Source organism: Prionailurus bengalensis, chromosome E1 (assembly GCF_016509475.1).
Source record: "Prionailurus bengalensis isolate Pbe53 chromosome E1, Fcat_Pben_1.1_paternal_pri, whole genome shotgun sequence".
Taxonomy (NCBI): Eukaryota; Metazoa; Chordata; class Mammalia; order Carnivora; family Felidae; genus Prionailurus; species Prionailurus bengalensis.
Genome location: NC_057347.1, coordinates 57,059,304 through 57,079,879, shown reverse-complemented (window position 1 = coordinate 57,079,879; position 20,576 = coordinate 57,059,304). Strand labels below are relative to the sequence as shown.

The 20,576-nt window shown below is 53.0% G+C and overlaps 1 protein-coding gene across 1 annotated transcript; it reads left to right on the top strand.

The window, feature by feature from the left end:
* Window positions 1-320: 320 nt before the first annotated feature.
* LOC122484693 (collagen alpha-1(I) chain-like) lies at window positions 321-3,471 on the top strand. The gene is made up of 4 exons (XM_043582653.1): window positions 321-450; window positions 663-1,489; window positions 1,603-2,619; window positions 2,724-3,471. Exons 1-3 carry the CDS (start codon window positions 321-323, stop codon window positions 2,554-2,556), a joined length of 1,911 nt encoding a protein of 636 aa, XP_043438588.1. The 3' UTR covers window positions 2,557-2,619; window positions 2,724-3,471.
* Window positions 3,472-20,576: the final 17,105 nt, after the last annotated feature.

Here is a 20,576-nt window from a genome sequence, read left to right as displayed (position 1 = left end):
GTCTGCGGGTCAGATTACGTTCGGGGACGCAGCCGTCTCTACACAGCGACCACCGCGCACTGACCACCTACACCGACCGCAGCACCGCGGTGTCCGGAGAACATCCGACCGTCGGCCACACAATGGATTAACCCAGCCAGATGCCTCCAACTCGCAACTCCTTCCAGGCGCTCAAGTTGGACACGCACAGAGCACCATTTTGAGTTCCGAATCTGCAGTTCATGCCTAGACATCACCGAGCAGACGACTCAAATGGAGGTTTAATCCGACAGGGAGGCAAAGGTTCGCGGCAATTCCATTCATCTTGTACAGAACCGCTGATGCGGTCAAGTGCCTTCAAACGCGGAAGGCGCAGCCGGGATGTGCGGCTCCTCCGCCGCCGCCCCCCGCGGCACCGATCGCGCATCTTCGGGGAGCTTCCCAAAGCCCCGTGTGACCTGCAAGCGGACGGTTCCCCGGCCCGGCTAACACGCAGGGAACCCGTCCAGTCGCACACGCACGTCTGAACGGCCACGAATCAACTGATTAAGTGTCATCCACAAGGCGAAGGTGCAAGCGAGGCGTCGCTCGAGCGGAGGTGGCACTGGGGCGCTCGGGTTACGTGATGTGCTAGCAGGGCGGCCGTGGCGCGGCTCCTTTTCCTCGTGCGCACGGCTCCGCAGTCTGCAGCACCGCTAGCAGCCCACCTGACTCCAGACCCGCAGAGGGCCGAGGGGGGCCCTCACCCTCCCCCAAAGCACGCCCGGGGCTCGCTCTTCCCCCCAACAACGGCGCGGGAGGCCCTCCACCGAAAAACGCCTCGGGCTCGTGCGTGCCATCAGAGATGCAAAAACCCACGGGTGACCGTTCCGGGGGAACCCGGCTCCAGCAACCGCGCGAGTGGAACGCGCACACATCTGGCGTGCGGCCGCGCCACCCGTCGCGACCCCGCCGGCTCCCCCGCACCCGGCGCTCCGCGAACCTCTCTCCCCGCGCGCACGCACGCCCCGGCCCCGCGCCGCCCGCGGCTCCTCCCGCGCCGCGCATCCCTTCCCGCCCGGGACCCGCCGGGGCCCCTCGCGCTCCGGGCCCGGCCGAACAAAGGCGACGCCGCCAGCTCGGCCAGCTGCGGCGGCTCGGAGGCCCGGCCCGCGCTCACCTGGGCTCCGTCCCCGGCGGCGGTGGCGGCGGCGGCGGCGGCGGCGGTTCCTCGGCGGGGCTCCGGCAGCGCGGGCCTGGCGGCGGCGGCCGCGCCAACAGCAACGGCGACGACGACCCGGGCGGCCGCCCCGGGGCCTGCGGGGCGCTCGGGCGGCAGGGGCCCGCTCGGCGCCGGCGCCGCGGGCTCAGGTCCCGGCGCGGGCGGCGGCGGCGGCGGCGGCGACGCGGGCGGGTGGGCGGCGGCGGCGGCGCGTCCCGGCAGGTCCAGGTCCGGCCCCGGCGACGCCGCGACGCGCCCTCCTCGCGCCCGCGAGCGGGACGGCGGCTCCGGCGCGGCCCGGGATCCGAGGTGGCGGCGGCGACGCTCGGCGCTCGGCCGGCTCCGCTCCCTCCGCCTCCGGCTCGGGCGGGCCCGCGGCGGCGGCGGCAGGAGCGCGGCGGGCGCGGGGACGGCCCTGTCAGGGGCGGCGGGGGCGGCCGGGGCGGCGCTCAGGGCTGCGGGGCGGCGGGGCGGGCGGCGGCGGCTGCGGCTCCCGGGGCCGTCGCGCTGAGGTGCGGAGCTGCCACCGCGGCCATCTTGTTGCTCTAACTGACAAGAACCCCCCCTCCCCCCGCTCCAGCCAGACGGGGCGCTCGCGCCCCCTTCCCCGCCCCGCGTTGGCCTCCAACAGGAAGTCGTCCCGGCCCTGCCACGTGACTCCGCCGCATCTGCATACCGGAGGGCGAACTGGCCAATCGGCGCTCCGCGCCGGAGCTCCGCCCCCACGCGCCCCTCCCCGGCCCATTGGCTCATCCCGCCTAGGCCACGCCCCGTCCTTCCCCCTTAATACCCGCTCGCGTTGTGGTTCCGCAGACCGCGCGGGGAGCGCGCCGGGGCGCAGGCGGGTGCGCGCGCTCCCCCTGTCCGGGCGCGTGCAGGTCTCGGGGGCCCGCGCTCCGCCTGCGGTGCCTGGAGACCTTCAAGATGTGTGGGCGCTGCGGCTCGGTGTCAGCGCACTGGACGGCGGGGCCCGGGCCCGGCCCTGCGAGGCCGCTCAGTTCCCCCCCGCCGGCGCCCTGGGGCGTCCGGGCCCCGGTTTTGCGCGGTATTTTCACCCGGCGGCGCCGGCCCTCTGTGCAGCGGCGACCGGCGGCCGCTCCGGCGCGCGTCCCGCCCGTGCCGTGCACACGCCCTACACCTCCCCACCGTGCACAGACTTAGGCGCGCCGACCCGGGCCCCGGAGCATCCAGCTCGCCGCCCTCCTCCCAGCCTGCCCCTGCACGCAGCAGTCCCCCCGGGAGCTCCCTGCTGCGAGCCGAACGAACCTCCCTGCGAAACAGCCTCCCGGGGAGGACAGCAGTGCCCTCGAGAGCGAACACTCAGCCCCCACCGCGCCGACCCCGGACAGGGCGGGACCCTGACGCCCCGGCGCTGAGTACCGGGTGGTGGTTCTCCAGGCCGCCGCTCCTCTTCCGTAGACAGTAGTGATTAACCGTAGGTAGGGCCAGGAGCGATGTGCAATTTAAAAGTCTCTTTTCAACTTTCGGTACCAATGACGAGGAATTTTTTTTACAACCAAGAATTTTCTCCGTTTTCGCGCAGGGTCGTGGTAGCAGGCCGGCTTTCCCCGTCGTGGGGGTGGAAGGAAGCTCAGCGGTGCTCCTTGAAAGTTGCTCGCGTTGGAAGAGGCCATTCCCTGTCTACGTGTCCCCATCTTGAAGAGCAGATAATGACACAGTACTCAGGCAATGCAATTTTGTTACCGCAAGTGTCATGCTTTGCAAGTCCGTGGATGAAAGAGACACAACAAACTCTCCGCTCTTGTTTCCCATCAGGGTCTCGTGAGCGTCATGCACTCTCTGTTACTGCCATATTTTGAGCCAGATTCACAAACCACTTTCTTCAAATGTCTGGGTGGTGGATTCCCCCTCCCCCACACCCACATCCCTTAGAAGGATCTGAAGTCAGATTTTATTTACATTAATTTAATTCTTGACTGCAGAGAAACCTGCGTTTTTTCGTCTTTCTCAAAAACAGAAGTGTTACCACATGCTCCAGGAGGGAGTGCAAAATAATAACATCTTCAAAATATGCAACGTCCACTAAGTAAGGCTGCTAAATCAATGGAGGAATCCAGGTGCTCGGGTAGACCAATCATTGTAGCAAGCAGAAATTTGGGGGAAATGGAACCAAAATTACATTATTTAGTGTTTGTTCTTGATGTGAAATTTGTGCTGTAACTTCTCACCTTTCCACTGTCTTGTTCTCTTTACTGCTTGCCTCCCTCAGCTTAAACCAGACAGAACAATTGTCTCCTCCTATTAGACTATAAACACTTGGTGGAAAGGCAGCACTATATTGACCATATTTTCTGAACCAAAAATTAGACTCACAGTTTGGCATGAGGACCTGTGGCACCAGAAAGAATATTTAAAATTAGGGTTGGTCCAGGGGTGCTTGGGCGGCTCTGTCCGTGAAGCATCTGACTCTTGATTTCAGCTCAAGTCATGACCTCACAGTTTTTGGGATCGAGCCCTGAGTCAGGCTCTGCACTGACAGTGTGGAGCCTGCTTGAGATTCCTCTCCCCCTCTCTCCCTGTCCCTCCCCAACTCGTGTTCTCTCTCTCTCTCTCTCTCTCTCTCTCTCAAAATAAATGAACATTTTAAAATAAAATAAAATGATGGGGCGCCTGGATGGCTCAGTCGGTTAAGCGTCCGACTTCAGCTCAGGTCACGATCTCACGGTCCGTGAGTTCGAGCCCCGCGTCGGGCTCTGGGCTGACGGCTCGGAGCCTGGAGCCCGCTTCGGACTCTGTGTCTCCCTCTCTCTCTGACCCTCCCTCGTTCATGCTCTGTCTCTCTCTGTCTCAAAAATAAATAAACATTTTTTAAAAATAAAATAAAATAAAATGAGGGTCGACCCAGAAACGTTGAGGCATATGCCATGAGTGTGGAGATTGCAGAACGCAGTGTCGCTCATTCGTGGCTGTTTGAGCTGAGTAAAGAATGAGTAAAGACCCCAAGCAAAGTTATAAGATGAGTAAGTGCCCATTTGGGGTCTCCATCCCCTGAGGGGCCCTGTCATTACCATCTCATAGTTAAGGTGTGAGTTAATAATCTATGCTAATGGGCAAAACCCACAGAATCACGTTTTTTTCTTAGTTTATTTATTTTGAGACAAAGAGACAGAGTGCATTTGCACGAAATCCAGGGGGCAGGGGTGGCCGGCAGAGAGAGAGGGAGAGAGAACCCCAAACAGGCTCTGCACTATCAGCAGGGAGCCTGACCTCACAGGGCTTTAACCTCACGACACGTGAGACGCCTCATGTTTCAAAATCGAGAGTCAGATACTCAACCAACCGAGCCACTCAGGCACCGCCAGGGTCACATTTAAGACGATTAAATGTTGAATGTAGCTCTTGGGTTAAAAAGTCAGCTACTTAATGACATCTGGAGAAGACCTGGCTAGACACAAGCTCACGTAAAAAGAAGAAATTCTGGGGCGCCTGGGTGGCGCAGTCGGTTAAGCGTCCGACTTCAGCCAGGTCACGATCTCGCGGTCCAGGAGTTCGAGCCCCGCGTCGGGCTCTGCGCTGACAGCTCAGAGCCTGGAGCCTGCTTCCGATTCTGTGTCCCCCTCTCTCTCCGCCCCGCCCCTGCTTGTGCTCTGTCTCTGTCTTTCACACGCGAATAAACGTAAAAACAAAATCTTAAAAAATAGCGTCCAGTTCAAGAGAGTGTATTCTGAGCTGGCCAAATCCCACATGGAGTATCATGGCCAGTTCTGAGCACTAACTATATGGTAGGCAAAAGAAATTGGCAAGCTTAAACACAGTCAGGGGGACAGCAAGTCGTCGATGGAAATCCTCTGGTCGTGCAGCAGGGCTGAGGTAGTGGAAGAAGTCGACATAGGGAAGAAGAAGCAGGCAGGACAGGGTGATTGTCCTCAAATTTTTAAAGAACTCCCATGTACAAATAGGCACAGGTAAATTCTGTGAGATCCTAGGAAGCAGACTTAGGGTCAGTGGATGCAAGGTTTGGGGGCAAATTTTGAGCCCTGCATCACACTCAGTGCAGAGCCTGCTTGGGATTCTCTCTCTCTGTCTCTCTCTCTCTCCCTCTCTCTGTCTCTCTCAAAATAAATAAACATTTTTTAAAATGTGATAGGCTTGGGGTACCTGGCTGGCTCAGTCGGTAGGGCACGTGGCTCTTAATCTCCAGATCATGACTTCAAGCCCCATGTTGGACGTAGAGGTTACTTTAAAAAATATATATACGATAAGCTTGAAAGGCCTTCCAGAGCCTTGGTTCTCAAACCCTGTTCACATGAATTACTAAGGCAGCTTGTTTCGAATACGGATTCATCACGTTCAAGGTGCTGTCCATGAAGCTGCATGTTTTATCAGCTCCCCAAGGGATACTGGTGCTATCGTCCTCCCACTACACTGAGGAAAATCCTAGAATAGAGACAAGAACCTCAAAATATGAATGAGGACTTCAGATTTCTTTGTATCCGTCAGTGAGTTAGAGATAACTCATCAATTTATTTGTTTATTGAAGCTGTATTGTGCGTCAGGCAGTGGACTAGGGCTTTAAAGCTGAAAGCCAGGATTATAATATGTAACAAGGTGCTTAAGAAAGGCAGGAGGAATGACCGAGGTCATTCTGGGGGGCTCAGAATGACTTCCCAGAAGGACCTCTGGTTTGATTCTTGAAAGATGCCAGAGGGGAGATTGCCACAAGCTGTTGGAAGGGCACTGAAGACGGAGGGAACAGTGGGTATGAAGGAAATATAAAAGAGCAGTACAGCACTTTCAGGGGGTAGCAAAGTTGTCAGCAGGGATGAAACAGCCCTCATATAATGAATGGAAAGGAAGCAGGAGAAATGACCAGGGGCCAGATCATAAGGAGCATCTCATGTCACGTTTAGGAGTTTGGACTTCATCCTGAAGGCAATGGAGAGCCCTTGAATGATCCTAAACACCATGTTTGGCTGTCCAAGAGATCACTGTGGGGACATCGTGGTAGATGACACAGAAGAGGACGAGACAGAAGGTGGGACAGAAGGTGATGGCCCAGGGTGGGAGCAAAGCCATGGGGCAGGAAGTTAGAACCTAGAGAAATGATCAGAGTGGCAACAGAGGTCACACGGCAAGGGTCCATTTGAAAAGGTTTTCGCTCCTGGGGACTTGGAACTGATGTATATGAAGCATGAGCGAGGTGGTAAAGGATGATCCTGGTTTTCTTAGAGGCGGGGGATGGTAAGACAGGGGCTACAGAAGGCCCTAGATGAGACCCCCGGGGGTGGGGTGGGGATCAGGTGGAGTACATTTGATTGAGAGGCACTAGAGGAATAGCCAGGAGAGATGGTCAGATCTGCAAGCTGGGAGAACCGTCTGGGCTGACGAGGTCAGGGATGGCCTTTGGCGGGGTGTAGGTCAAAGGCAGGAGCACACAGGATTAGCTTGGGGCAGGGGTTAGGAGAGAAGCTGGGGTGGCTGGGTGCTGAGCCCAGGAACACCCAGGAGGAGGACACGCCAGCCCGACATATGGAATCCCGGTGGAACTGGAGGGGCCAAAGGAGGCAGGAGTGTGACACCGTGTGACAGTAAGGTCCACCTGTTAGGGTCAGGAAAGTTCTACCAAATTGGGCAACCATGAGGTCATTTAGTCCTTAGCAAGGGCAGTGCAGGAGCCAGGGGGCAGCAGGCTGTGGGTCAAGCGGGGAGCGGGAAGAGTAAGGACGGACCCCTTTTTTTAAGTTTGGCGGTTCTATGGGTTGAATTGTCTCCCCTCCCAAAAGATTTGCTGGAGTCCTAACCCCACCACCTCCCTCAGAATGGGACCTTCTTGGGAGACAGGGTCTTTCAGATACAGTCAGGTTGAGGTCATTTGGGTGGGCCCTACCCCGAAAAGACATGTGGACGCAGATGTGAACACAGGGAGAAGGTCATGTGCAGATGAGGGCAGAGATCAGGGGGAGATGCATCCCTGCGCCAAGGAGCAGCAAAGGTGGCCAGCAACCCCCCAGCAGCACCCCGGGATCCCGCACTTCCGACCTCCAGAACTGGGAGACAATAAATTTCCGTTGCTTAAGCCACCCAAGTACGTGCTACCCCACATCTGCAGGGCCAGGACGCTGCTAAAGCCGTGGAAGGGAGAATGTGACTTACAGAGGCAGGTGAGCCCAAGAGAGTGGTTTTTCAGTCATTTTGTTTCTGTTTGCTTTTTTTTTTTTTTTAAAGGGAGACACTTAAGTGTGTGAATATGCCGAGAATAAAGAGCCAGTAAAGAGGATGTTTGTTTGTTTGGAAAGGGTTAAGCCTGGAGTAAGAAGGGCCTTGGGCAGATGCGGGGGAGGGGGCACTTCTGTTCCTGAGACTAGAGGTGTGTGTGTGTGTGTCTGTGTGTGTGTGTGTGTGTATGTGTGTATACGCACGCACGTGTGCACTGGAGTAGGGTGTGTTTTGCCAAAAATGGAAGGCATGCCACCTTTTTCTTTCTTTTTAATTTTTTTAACGTTTACTTATTTTTGAGAGAGAGACAGAGCATGAGCAGGGGAGGCGCAGAGAGAGAGGGAGACGGAGCCACAGAATCCTAAGCAGGCTCCAGGCTCTGAGCCATCAGCACAGAGCCCGACGCAGAGCTCAAACTCACGAGTGGTGATTTCATAACCTGAGCCGGAGTCGGATGCTTAACCGACTGAGCCACCCAGGAGCCCTCTTTCTTTCTTTCTTTCTTTCTTTCTTTCTTTCTTTCTTTCTTTCTTTCTTTCTTTCTTTCCTTCTTTCCTTCCTTCTTTCTTTCTTTCTTTCTTTCTTTCTTTCTTTCTTTCTTTCTTTCTTTCTTTCTTTCTTTTTAAATAAAGTTAAAAGTAGCCTAAGATTCCTTATGGGTCTAAAATTCTCTTTCTAGATCTTTTGGAACCCACAGCTATTTAAATACAAATTACTGTTTTATTCTACATTAATAGTAATGTGTTTTAATTTATTGTCTGTGGTGTATTAAGCCCTTAGGAAGACCTACTCCTCCTATCTTTGCCTGTTATTAAAACAAATCCCAAACCCCAAGCTATAGGGGACCGCATACCTAAACCATGGGAGGCATATTTTGTTTGCCTTTGTTTCTTTGGGTCTGAATCATAATGTGACATTTGGAATGTTCTGGAGGCAAGCCTGGGGTTTGCATGTGCCCAGCACCTGGGCACTTCACAATGCCCACTTTCTACTTGTGTCTGTTCCTTCTAGACTCAGGGGTGAGAATCTGCGAGGTCACCTGAGTATGGAATGTAAGATGTTCTATAAGAACATAAGACTGATGAAGTCACGAGGAGGATGTCACCTCTGCGAGGGGCTCGGGGATGTAAAACAGCCTCGTTTGTCTGGGTCCCGTGATACTGAGCAGAAGTCTTCCGGGGGCACTGCTGTTTCTTCTGTCCTCTTCTGTCAAATTGGCAATCTGGTGTCCCGGAGAGCGAGAAGGTGGTTCATGTTGAAATGAATGAAAGGAGACTCTTGTCACTGGGGACAGAAGCAAGCTTTCCCTCCCAGGCTGTCCCCCAGCTGGGCTTCCCTGTGGCCCAAATCTGCTCACAGATCTGATGGTCGCCTAGGAGTGTCTCAGCAGCCAGTAACCCTTGGATTTTCCATCTGCGGGAACCCCTCATTCCGGGGCTAGCTCCTTCAGCCTTGCACGAATTGAGCAAATATTTGCAAGCACCTGGCAGACGCAAAGCACTGCAGACTTTTCAAGTTCACCGGTAACTCCTCCCCGAGCCCCTAACAGAGGACACATGATCAAGCTGGAGGCACTTTTGTCTCCCTGTTCTGTGTTTACTCTTTTCTACGGCATTTATCACCTTCCGTGGTACACGGCTTACTTTTTATTGTGTTTATTGTTTCCTTCTTTCCGGTTAGGATGTGAGCTCCATTAGTGCAAAATCCTTCTGTGTTGTTTGTTCACTAATGAATCTTAAGCACCCAGAGCGGAGCTGGCTCTGGGTGCTGGCTCTGGGTGCTCCATAAATACGAATAGGAGTCTCCCTCCTTCCCTCTCTCCCTTCCTCCTTCCTTTCTCTCTCTTTTTCTCTTTCTCCGTTTATTTGGTTACTCAGGGCAGCACACAGAAGAAATACCAGAATGTTGGGCATTTACAAATGGCATTTTATGAGAACTTTGTAGAACCCAAATTTAGAAAAGAGAGACCTTTAATATATTTTATGATTTTCGATTTTCTCCCCCTCCCAGGTAAACCAAAACGCGTATGTGATTTTGAGTAGAAAACCTCAATGGCTGGTGTTAGTTATCTGTTGCTGAGTGACAAATCACCCCCAAACTTAGCAGCTTAAAACAGCAACCGTGCTGCATCGCACAGTTTCAGAGACTCAGGAGCCCCGGAGCAGCCGAGAAGGTGGTCCTAGCTGAGAATCTTTCATGAGGTTGGGGCGAGTGCTGGCTGAGTCTGTGATGGGGGCCGGGGGATCTGTCCCAAGCTCACTCTCATTGCTGTTGGCAGGAGGCTTCAGCTCTCTTGTCGCATAGACCTCTCCATAGGGCTGCTCAGGGCATGGTTTCCCCCAAAGCGGGCGATCCAAGAATGAGGGGGCGCCATGACAGAAGCCAAAGTCCTCTATAGTCAAATATGACAAGCAACCACCCTGTGACTTCTGCCAGATGTTGTAGGTCACACAGACCAACCGTGGCTCAGTGTGGGAAGTGATTACATGGGGTGTGAATATCAGGAGACAGAGCCCATGGGGCCATCTTGGAGGCTGGCTCCCATCACAACAAGGAGACGCAATGCTTGGAGGTCAGCCAGGCTCATTCCCTGTACATATATATAATTCAAATTCCCGGCTCAGCAAACTTCAGATCGTGACTTGTCGCTGCCTTCGAAGTTCCTGCTGAACGGTTCACATGCAGGGCAAACAGGTCTGCTCTGAATGCCACGCTTTGGGGATTCCCTCAGCCTTCCTGGGTCTGGTTTCCCCTCTCTTATATCGGGCGGGTGGACCATACTGCCAACTGTCCAACTCTCAAACTCCATAACTCAGAAATTCAGTTTCAGTGAGTCAGTGCAGGGTTATAGGAATGAAAAAGTCTTCGGGGCGCCTGGGTGGCGCAGTCGGTTGAGCGTCTGACTTCGGCTCAGGTCATGATCTCACGGTTCGTGAGTTCGAGCCCCACGTCGGGCTCTGGGCTGACGGCTCGGAGCCTGGAGGCTGCTTCCCATTCTGTGTCTCCCTCTCTCTCTGCCCCTCTCCCGCTCATGCTCCGTCTCTGCCTCTCTCAAAAATAAATAAACATTAAAAAATAAAAAGAAATGAAAAAGTCGTCAAAGAGGAGAGGGAGTTTGTATTTGAAAAAACCCCTAGAAGGATGGAATGGCCCCATGGAATGAACATACAGAACTAACTGGGAGAGATGTTAACAAGACTGGCAGCTGGGACTACAGAAGGGCCCTGTTGGGAGGCAGGACCCACACAGTTTGGATAAGTAAATGAAGATTCTGGAGGTCATGCTGCAGGTGGCCGAGATGCCTCCATCGAAATGCATCCGTCCCTCCGCAGTGTGAGTCTCCCCTGAGCAGAGGCTGTGAAGCCGGGGACTACATTCCCCAGCATCCCCTTCTCATCTAGGTCTGGCCATGTGACTACTTCTAGCCAATGGGACGTGACCAGAAGTGATGCGCTTCACTTCTACAGGGAGACAGCAGAGAAGCAGATATGTCTTCCCTTGCTCCTTCCCCCCATCCCCCGCTTCCTGGGTGGAGAGGATCTCAGGGCTCCAGGGGGTGGAGGAGCCTCAAAACGAAAAGGGCTTATGTTCCAGAGACGTGAAGAATAACATCTCTTTGGAATGCCGGATGAGTGAAAAAGGCACCTGTATCACGTGAAGCCCTGTTTAGACTTTGGTGTTTGTTTTTTTTTCCAGCAGCTACCACTGCCCCACCGCACACTAGAAGACCTTCGAGAAAGTCTTTCCATGGGGATTTCATGAGAAATGTAGTCTTAGGAAGATGAACATGCCATTGGTCGGTCGGATGCTGTAATAAGCAAGGAGAAGAAAGTATACCCCGAACAGAGGAATTGAAATTGGTTAGGTTGCTGTTGTGGGACTGCCACATGAAATGACCTGGGAGAGCCTGGTGTCCCCACTCCCACCTCTGCTTGGTGGCAGGATTCATGGGAAAAACCCAAGTAGTGATGACTGTTTCTTCTCTGCTCATTGCATGCCAGACATTATGCTGTGCACTTTAGAGCCATCATCTCACTTAATATTTTTAGTCCCTGTTTAAATTTTTATCTTGCTTCATTGGGCATGAAAAACAACTTTTAGAAAACAACTTTTAGGGGCGCCTGGGTGGCGCAGTGGGTTAAGCGTCCGACTTCAGCCAGGTCACGATCTCGTGGTCCGTGAGTTCGAGCCCCGCGTCAGGCTCTGGGCTGATGGCTCAGAGCCTGGAGCCTGCTTCCGATTCTGTGTCTCCCTCTCTCTCTGCCCCTCCCCCGTTCATGCTCTGTCTCTCTCTGTCCCAAAAATAAATAAACGTTGAAAAAAAAATTAAAAAAAAAAGAAAACAACTTTTAAAAACCAAACTAGGGGCGCCTGGCTGGGTTCGGTCAGTAGAGCATGTGACTCTTGATCTTGGGGTCGTGAGTTCAAGCCACACGTTGGGCATAGAGCTGACTCTAAAAAGGGTTTTAAAAAATGCTTTAAAACAGACAAATCCATGCCTTAAAAAAATTTTTTTTTACATTTTATTTATTTTTGAGAGAGAGAGAGAGAGAGAGAGAGAGAGAGAGACGGAGCACAAATGGGGGAGGGGCAGAGAGAGAGAGAGAGGGAGACCTAGAATCCAAAGCAGGCTCCAGGCTCCGAGCTGTCAGCACAGAGCCTGACGCGGGGCTCGATCTCACGGTTCGTGAGATCGTGACCCGAGCCGAAGTCCGGCGTTCAACTGACTGAGCCACCCAGGCGCCCCTGGACTTCCCACTTTAGAAGATGAGTATTCAGATCTTCACCAAATCCTGTATCCTGCATACTTCCCCTCCCTCACATGAGTAAGATTTCAACGGCAGAGGTGAGTTTTCTAGACAGGCAAAATAAACACAGCAACAGTTATAATAGTACGTAGGTTATCCTGGAGGGTTCGAAGCAAGTGAAGCTAGAGAGGTAGCTTGGAACTAGAGCACGGAGAGCCACCAGGCTGGGGAGTTAGAATGTAATCTGGTGTGCAGTAGGGAGCCATTGAGAGTTTTATGCAGGGGAGTGACGTGAGAAGAAGGGAGCGGGAGGACCAGGGGATACTTCTCCGGGAAGCACCACAGTGGAATGGAACAGAGTAAGGATCATATGAGAGTCCAGGTCCTTGGCCTTTTAGGCATTCGTTCATCTGCTCATTTATCCCTTCGACTTCCTCATTTACATTTACAAATGGACCACTGGTAGAGCTCCTTCCTTCCACTAGACTGTCCTTTCCACGAGAGCAGAGAGTGCTTGTTCCTCTGCTTGCTGATCTTCCCCGGCCCTTGCATAGTGTCTGGCACCCTGTAGACGGTGTTGAGGAAGTGTTTGTGGAAGGAAGGAAGGAAGGACAGACGCTGAGGACGTGGAGATTAAGTAAGGTGGTGGCCGTGACTTAGAGGCATTTTCCAGAGAGACATGACTCTGGCCGCCATGGGGACTGGTCTTGCTCTTAGACCCAGGGCAGGAAGCTCAGGGAGGTACCCCGTGTTGACTCTAGAAGTCACCTCCGGAATGCAGCCTTTGTGTTGGACAGCATGACCCTGGGAATCTGTCTCACCCACAGCCAGGCATCTAGGGTCAGTGTCCCTTGGAGAACGGAAAGCAGGACTCGATGAAAGGGAGTCATCTTCCCGTAAGGGGACTGGGTTGAGTACCTTGTGAATCTGCTTCTTGTAAAGCAGTGTTTGAGCCCCATGAGCCAAAATGTGTAGAGTGTGTGTGTGTGTGTGTGTGTGTGTGTGTGTAGCCAGAGTGAGGGGGAAAAAAAAAACCAAACCCAAACCTGATAAAATTCAGATGTTGCCAAACCTCTAAATTTGGCATCTGGTGTGGTCAGGAGTCGACCAGGAGGCCTGGGCAGGGCTCCCAGCTGTCCCTTGTCAGCCCACGGGCAAACGTGATACGGGAACAAGGCAAAAGCTAGATAATAGACTTGCCACCCTGTTCTCCCACAGCAGCCACTTGTTTGTTTCTTTATGTTTATTTTATTCTTTGCAGACATAAAATAACACCCACTCTTTATGAAAACTGGTAGAAAATACAGAAAGGTAGAAAGAAGAAAAATATCACGTTGTCCCAGTCCTCAAAGATTATGTTCACATGTTATTTTTTTTTTAATGTTTGTTTATTTTTGAGAGAGGGAGGGAGACAGAGCCCAAGCAGGGGTGGGGTGGAGAGAAAGGGGAAGACAGAATCTGAAGCAGGCTCCAGGCTCCGAGCTGTCAGCACCAGAGCCCGAGGCGGGGCTCGAACTCACGCGAGATCACGCGAGATCACGCAAGATCATGACCTGAGCCGAAGTCGGATGCCCAACCGACTGAGCCACCCAGGCGCCCCGAGATTATGTTCACATTTAAAAGTGTTTCTTTCCAGACTCCTATCTTAGCCTAATTTAAAAAGCCGTGGACATGTTCACAGTCCACGAATTGTTTTTGAATTACTCTCTGGGGAAAAAAAGAAACATGTCTAGTCTAGGAGGAAGAAACTTTTTCACGTTGTAATTTTTCACGTTATCACAGCAAACTCTATAAAAACCATCTTTTTTTTTTTAATTTTTTTTTTCCAACGTTTATTTATTTTTTGGGACAGAGAGAGACAGAGCATGAACGGGGGAGGGGCAGAGAGAGAGGGAGACACAGAATCGGAAACAGGCTCCAGGCTCTGAGCCATCAGCCCAGAGCCCGACGCGGGGCTCGAACTCACGGACCGCGAGATCGTGACCTGGCTGAAGTTGGACGCCTAACCGACTGCGCCACCCAGGCGCCCCTATAAAAACCATCTTAATGGCAGACGCACCATTTTATCAAACGAACAGGCCATAATTTGCGTAACGAACCTCCTACTAGATACAAAAGGGTCTTGGGTCTAGGTCCTTGTCTCTGCTGGGACCTGGGGGCTCTCGGTCTTGTTTGGGGGCTGCCGCTCCGGGAAAGATGCCATGTGGAGGGGTCAGTGCTGTTTATAGAAAAAGCAGCTGCCCTTGCTTTCTTCCACCTGTTTGATCGTTGCTATTTACCCCTGAAGAACAGATTTTAGTTACTGCTGCATTTATTTGGGAAAGTCTTGTGTCCGTTCGTCTTCTTCTTCTTCTTTTTTTTTTTAATAAGATCTACGCTCAGTGTGGAGCTTGAACTCGTGGCCCTGAGATCAAGAGGCATTTACTCCACCGACTGAGACAGCTGGCTGCCCCCCTTTAGTCTTCTATTGTTTGAAGTTATTTATTTATTTTGAGAGAGAGTGTAAGTGGGAGAGGAGCAGAGAGAGAGAAGGAGAGAGAATCCCAAGCAGGTTCTGAACGGTCAGTGCAGAGCCTGACGTGGGGCTCGAACTCCCAAACTGGGAGATGGTGACCTGAGCCGAAGTTGGACACCCGACCGGCTGAGCCACCCAGATACCCCTCCCCCCGTTAGTCTTATCTTTAAAAAAAATTTTTAACGTTTATTTTTGAGAAACAGAAAGTTAGAGCGTGAGCAGGGAAGGGGCGGAGAGAGAGGGAGACACAGAATCCGAAGCGGGCTCCAGGCTCCGAGCCATCAGCACAGAGTCCGAGGTGGGGCTCGAACTCACCATCCTCGAGATCATGACCTGAGATGAAGTCGGACGCTCAACCGACTGAGCCACCCGGGTGCCCCAGTCTTAGTTTTAAAGCAGGTGAAAGAGTTGGGTTGGCTTACTTGACAGAAGTCAAACTCAAGCAGACGGTCGTTGCCTTTGGGTGACTCTGCCCCCCCCCCCAACAGAGCTTCTTTCTGGAGCCCCCGGATGCCAAGTGGCTTGCTCACGGTGGCTCCGGGTTGGCTGTGTGATGGCAAAGGATTTTCGTCCACTGGGAGCATCCACACGCCCCCTCCCCTCCCAGGAAGCCTCAGTTTACCAGCTCCTTTTCTCTTCAGCTCTTCAGGGAGGAACTGCCGCATGCCCTCAGGGTCAGCGGCTGCCCCGGGGTGAGATATGACCTTGGAGAGCCCCACTGAACCTTGCAGCCTCATGGGGGGGGGGGGGGACTGCTTGAAGGCCCTCCCCCAGCTCCAGGCTGCACCGCCAGCTCTAGAGCCTAAGAAAATGGCTCGGCAGGATCCCGTAAGTGACCAGCCCGGACTCCTTCGTCCCAGGACCTGTGTCAGTGAATCGGAGACACTCTCCTCAGCCGTTGGGACACAACCCGGCCTTTGTGCGTAGGGGTCAATCACCGCTCCTAATTGGCAGTGTAAACAATGGGCCTCTGTGTTTGTTCCCAGAAGACAACAGCGTTCTGGAACAATGACACGCGTTTCAATGTTAAAAAAAAAAAAAAGAGCAGACTGGCACTCCAGCAAAAATCTCTTCGGAGAATCCTGTACTTCTCACTAAAAGGCCTTGTTGTACCTCGTCCAGATGGCTGCAGCAGCAGCCTCCGGCCACTCGCAGGCCACAGTCCGTCTGTGGGGACCGTGTGTGCAGATGACCGCGTGCACAGTGCCAGCCGCTGCAGTGATCAGTGGCTTTTGCGAGATTTTATTGGGCTTGATTTAAGGGCCGTGCCTGCCGCCAGGGGAGTGCATCCCGAGTCGGTTCAACTCAGGCCGAACACAGCAGCCGTCGGGAAGAAAGCAAGCCTCTCTTCTGCACGAAGGGCCCGCTGGGCACTTTGGCGAGGGGCAAGGTTGGGGGGCTCTCCCGCCCCCAGACCCCCGGGAGGGGGAAACGGGAAGGCACCTGTGATCTGACCACTGGCACGGGTAGGGGCAGCTCCCACGCTCTTTGCGGTAGAGACTTCAAGGAAGCGAGTCCTGAGACGCGTCCCTGGGCCGGGACGCACCTCCGTCCCTTTGTGTCCTGACCCTGGCAGCTAGGGAGCAACGGGGAACCAGTAGCCGTGCCTTGTGCTTTGCGGTATCGGCTCAGGTTCTGCAGAGAAACAGAAGCAACGGGGGAGAGAGAGAGGTAGGTAAAAAGGTATACAGAGGGGCGCCTGGGTGGCTCAGTCGGTTGAGCGCCTGACTTCGGCCCGGGTCATGATCTCGCGGTCCGTGAGTTCGAGCCCCACGTCGGGCTCTGTGCTGACCGCTCAGAGCCTGGAGCCTGTTTCCGATTCTGTGTCTCCCTCTCTCTCTGACCCTCCCCCATTCATGCTCCGTCTCTCTCTGTCTCAAAAGTAAATAAACGTTAAAAAAAATATTAAAAAAAAAGGTATACAGAAAGAACAAGAATGAGAGGGAGAGGGAGGGAGAGGGCGAGCGATGTGAAGGAATTGGCCGGGGCTGGCAAGTTTGAAATTTGCAGGGAGGCGGCGGGCTGGAGACGCAGGGAAGGAAGGGTTGATGGGTCCAAAGGCAGTAAGGAGGCAGAATTCCTTCTCCCTCAAGGGGACCTCAGTTTCTCTCTCTCTCTCTCTCTCACTCTCTCTCACTCTCTCATAAGGCCTTCAACTGATTAGATAAGCCTCATCTACATCTTGAAAGGTAATCTGCTCTACTCCAAGCCTATCGATTTAAATGCTAATTGCGTCTAAAAAATCTGATAAATGTCATAGCAAACGTCTAGACTGGCGTTTGACCAACAACTGAGTATCGTAGTGTAGCCAAGCCAAACTGACACGTAAAATTAACCATCCCAGCCGCCTAGGTGCCCGAGGTGGTAGCACATAGTAGGCGGTCATTCTGTATTTGCAGACTGCACAAACGAACATCCTAGGATTACCCTTACCTTGTCTCCAGTCTTGCCCTCCTCCCGGGCACCTACTCCCATCTGGCATCTTACAACTTTTCCATAATTATTTGCTGCTGCCTGTCCTGGATTTGTGTCTGTGTCGTCTTCAGCGCCCAGAGATGTGTCTGGCCCATAGTAGGCACTCAATAAGTCTTTGCAGAATGAGTGCATTTTTTTTTTTTTAAGTAGGCTCCACCCTGCTTCGGATTCTGTGTCTCCCTCTCTCTCTGCCCCTCCCCCACTCACGCTCTGTCTCTATCAAAAAATGAATAAACGTTAAAAAAAAAAAAAGTAGGCTCCACGTCCAACATGGGGCTTGAACTCACGACCTCGAGATCGAGAGTCGCATGCTCTACCCACTGGGCCAGCCAGGCGCCCCCAGAATGGATGAACTTAAAGGCTAACAAAAGCAGAGCATTAACCCAAGTTCGAGGTCCTTCTATGTGGGCGGCCCGTGGGACTGCACAGGTCCTGTGCCTGTGAACCCCACCCTGCTAACCTACGTCACTTCGAAACACTTTGCTCATGGCCATCGTTGGATTGTAGGTCTTTTCCAACATGGAGGCTGTGAGCCTCTGGAGGGCTGGGCCATTCCAATTTTGCTGATTTCCCGGCGCCCGGCACCGACCAATGAACTCAGTAAAATGTCAAAGGACTGAATGAATGAATCGCAGCTTCATTATTTAATTTCCCACCATCCTTTGCGTTCCGGATAGTTTGCAAGTTGCCATTTCAACCTCTGCCTCTCATCCCTTCCCTCAAGGAGTGACTATAATTGAACTCTCAGTGCCATTCTGGGGACACTGATGCCACCCGGCCACTTTACAATAATTTCTGCCTGTTGCCTTCACCCCTCCTGCAGCCAAGGGCTGGGCAGGCTCTTCACTGAGTCTGTCCGTGGCCTCGGCATTCCAGCGGGGGGCCCTCTCGGGGTTTTGCAGGATTTATGGACACCCACCCACCATTCCCGCAGTGTGACAGCAATACAGATCCATTAGACGGTCATTCAGAGAGAGATTAAAATAATGAAGGTGAGAATAAAGCGAAGCCCGTGTCCTGTTGGAGCTCCATTAATCATCATTTGTGGCGTCAAGAAAGAGTTATCATCCCAGCCCATTAAAGAAAGTTGTCAATTAGGCACGAAGTGAGACCTCAGAAAATCGTTCCCCGAAGAGAATTTTAGGAGGGTGGCCACATCCCAGTGATGAATTTATCACCAGAGAATCCAGTGTGGTTCCCTGGGTGAAGCTGGGTGTATCTGGGATGCCAAAGAGAATGCCCTGCCCACCACGGCTGGGGAGCGCGGACCGAGGCAGGGTTTGGAAATCGAGGGTCACCAGGATGGGTTCCTGAGGTCAGATCACCCACTTTTTAAAAAATTTTTATTAAAAAAAATTTTTTTAACGTTTATTTATTTCTGAGGCAGAGAGAGACAGAGCATGAGTGGGGGAGGGTCAGAGAGAGAAGGAGACACAGAATCCGAAACAGGCTCCAGGCTCTGAGCTGTCAGCACAGAGCCCAACGCGGGGCTCGAACTCACGGACCTCAAGATCATGACCTGAGCCGAAATCGGACGCTCAACCGGCTGAGCCACTCAGGCGCCCCAGAGATCACCCACTTTTTTTTTTTTTTAATTTTTTTTTAAATTTTTTTTTTTCAACATTTATTTATTTTTGGGACACAGAGAGACAGAGCATGAACGGGGGAGGGGCAGAGAGAGAGGGAGACACAGAATCGGAAACAGGCTCCAGGCTCTGAGCCATCAGCCCAGAGCCCGACGCGGGGCTCGAACTCACGGACCGCGAGATCGTGACCTGGCTGAAGTCGGACGCTTAACCGACTGCGCCACCCAGGCGCCCCTCACCCACTTTTTAAAGAATCACCTCGTCTACCCCAGGCAAAATTTAAAAATGCTTCAGGTTGTATTTTTATCATAGCATCTATTTAAAAAGCAACCTGTTCCAGAATGATCAAATAGATCAGTATGCATCATTTCCAACGTATCACGAATGCTGTAGTGTTAAGTGAAAAAAAGTAAGACATCCAACACATAGATAATATGACCACAGCTACATTAAAAAAGCATACATACAGGGGGGCCTGGGTGGTTCAGTCGGTTGAGCGTCTGACTTTGGCTCAGGTCATGATTTGCAGTTCGTGAGTTTGAGTCCTACATCGGGCTCTCTGCTGTCAGCTGGGAGCCCTCTTGGGATCCTCTGTCCAACCCCCCTCAGCCCCTCCCCCACTTGCACTTGTTTTCTCTCTCTCTCTCTCTCTCTCAAATAATTTTTAAAAAGGGGCACCTGGGGGGCTCAATCGGTTAAGCGTCCAACTTTGGCTCAGGTCGTGATCTCCCAGTTTGTGAGTTCAAGCCCTGAGTCAGGCTCTGTGCTGACAGCTCAGAGCCTGGAGCCTGCTTCGGATTCTGTGTCTCCCTCTCTCTCTGCCCCTCCCTCAATCGTGCTCTCTCTGTCTCTCAGAAATGAATCAATGTTAAAAAAAATTGTTTAAAATAATTTTTAAAAAGTTTAAAAAGCCTACATATAGAAAAGCCCCCCAAATGCTAACAATTGTCTTTTGAGTGGTGAGATCTTTTTTGGTAAGTGTTTTGGGTTTTTAAAATTTCCTATATTCTTAGAATGTTCTCTCTCCTGGGCAAGTGTGGCTGAGCACGGCCCCTGCCAGCCCCAGGAGGCATTGGTGGTTTTGTGGCTCAGCTCTACTCCTTTTTTGTGATAATAGCCATCCCAGCTTTTATTTAAGGACCTACCTACCCATTCCTTTTAGATGCCTAACAGTGAGATGCTGATGATGACGACAGTGACGTTCCAAAGACCTCCTGGATTCAATCAACACACCTCATCCTCCCAGTCATAGGCTCTGGTCGGGAGATGGGTACTCGATCAAGGGAAGACAAGTGAGGCCAATGAGCCACTCTTCCACTATTTTGATCTGACTCACTGGGAAACTAGACTTCTCCCCCTGGATACGCTGCTGAGAGCACCTCAGGGAGAGCGGGGCTGGGAACGGAGCCAAAGGAGGGAAGCCGAGAGAGGGACGGCAACAAGTTCTGACAACGTTGTCTGGGCTCCTGCATCAAGCCGCACCTGAAGCCAGCCCTGCCTTCAGCCCCGGGACCTAGCACATTCTTTGTGGTTCATCTCATTGGCTTAGTTTCCTGTCCTTCGCCGCTTCAGGAGTGCTCTCCAATACACCCGAAGAGCCTTCTGTCCTGTTGGGGACACAGACAGATTGATGACTTCAGATGAGCATGGGGTGTTTGGCACAGGGACCTGGGGGGAAATTAGGGGGCCAGGCCTGCACTCCTGGGGTTTTGAGGAGCGGGTGCCTGAGCTGAGTTTCACACGAGTGGACAGGGCAAAGCGTGGGGAGCTGTTAGCATCTCCGTGTGCTTTGAACACGTGGTGCAAAGCAGCCGGGGGCAGGGCTGAATCCCCGTGGCTCCAGGGCCCAGGCGTGGGACCACAAATGCTGAAGTCTGCGTGGCGGCTCTCCAGAA

Excerpts from the sequence above, each read along its gene's own strand:
- LOC122484693 (XM_043582653.1), top strand. The coding sequence starts at position 321 with ATGCGGTCAAGTGCCTTCAAACGCGGAAGGCGCAGCCGGGATGTGCGG. Across the intron at positions 451-662 it reads GTGTGACCTGCAAGCGGACG|TCTGCAGCACCGCTAGCAGC; the intron begins GTTCCCCGGCCC and ends ACGGCTCCGCAG. Across the intron at positions 1,490-1,602 it reads GGCGCGGCCCGGGATCCGAG|GGGCGGCGGGGGCGGCCGGG; the intron begins GTGGCGGCGGCG and ends CGGCCCTGTCAG.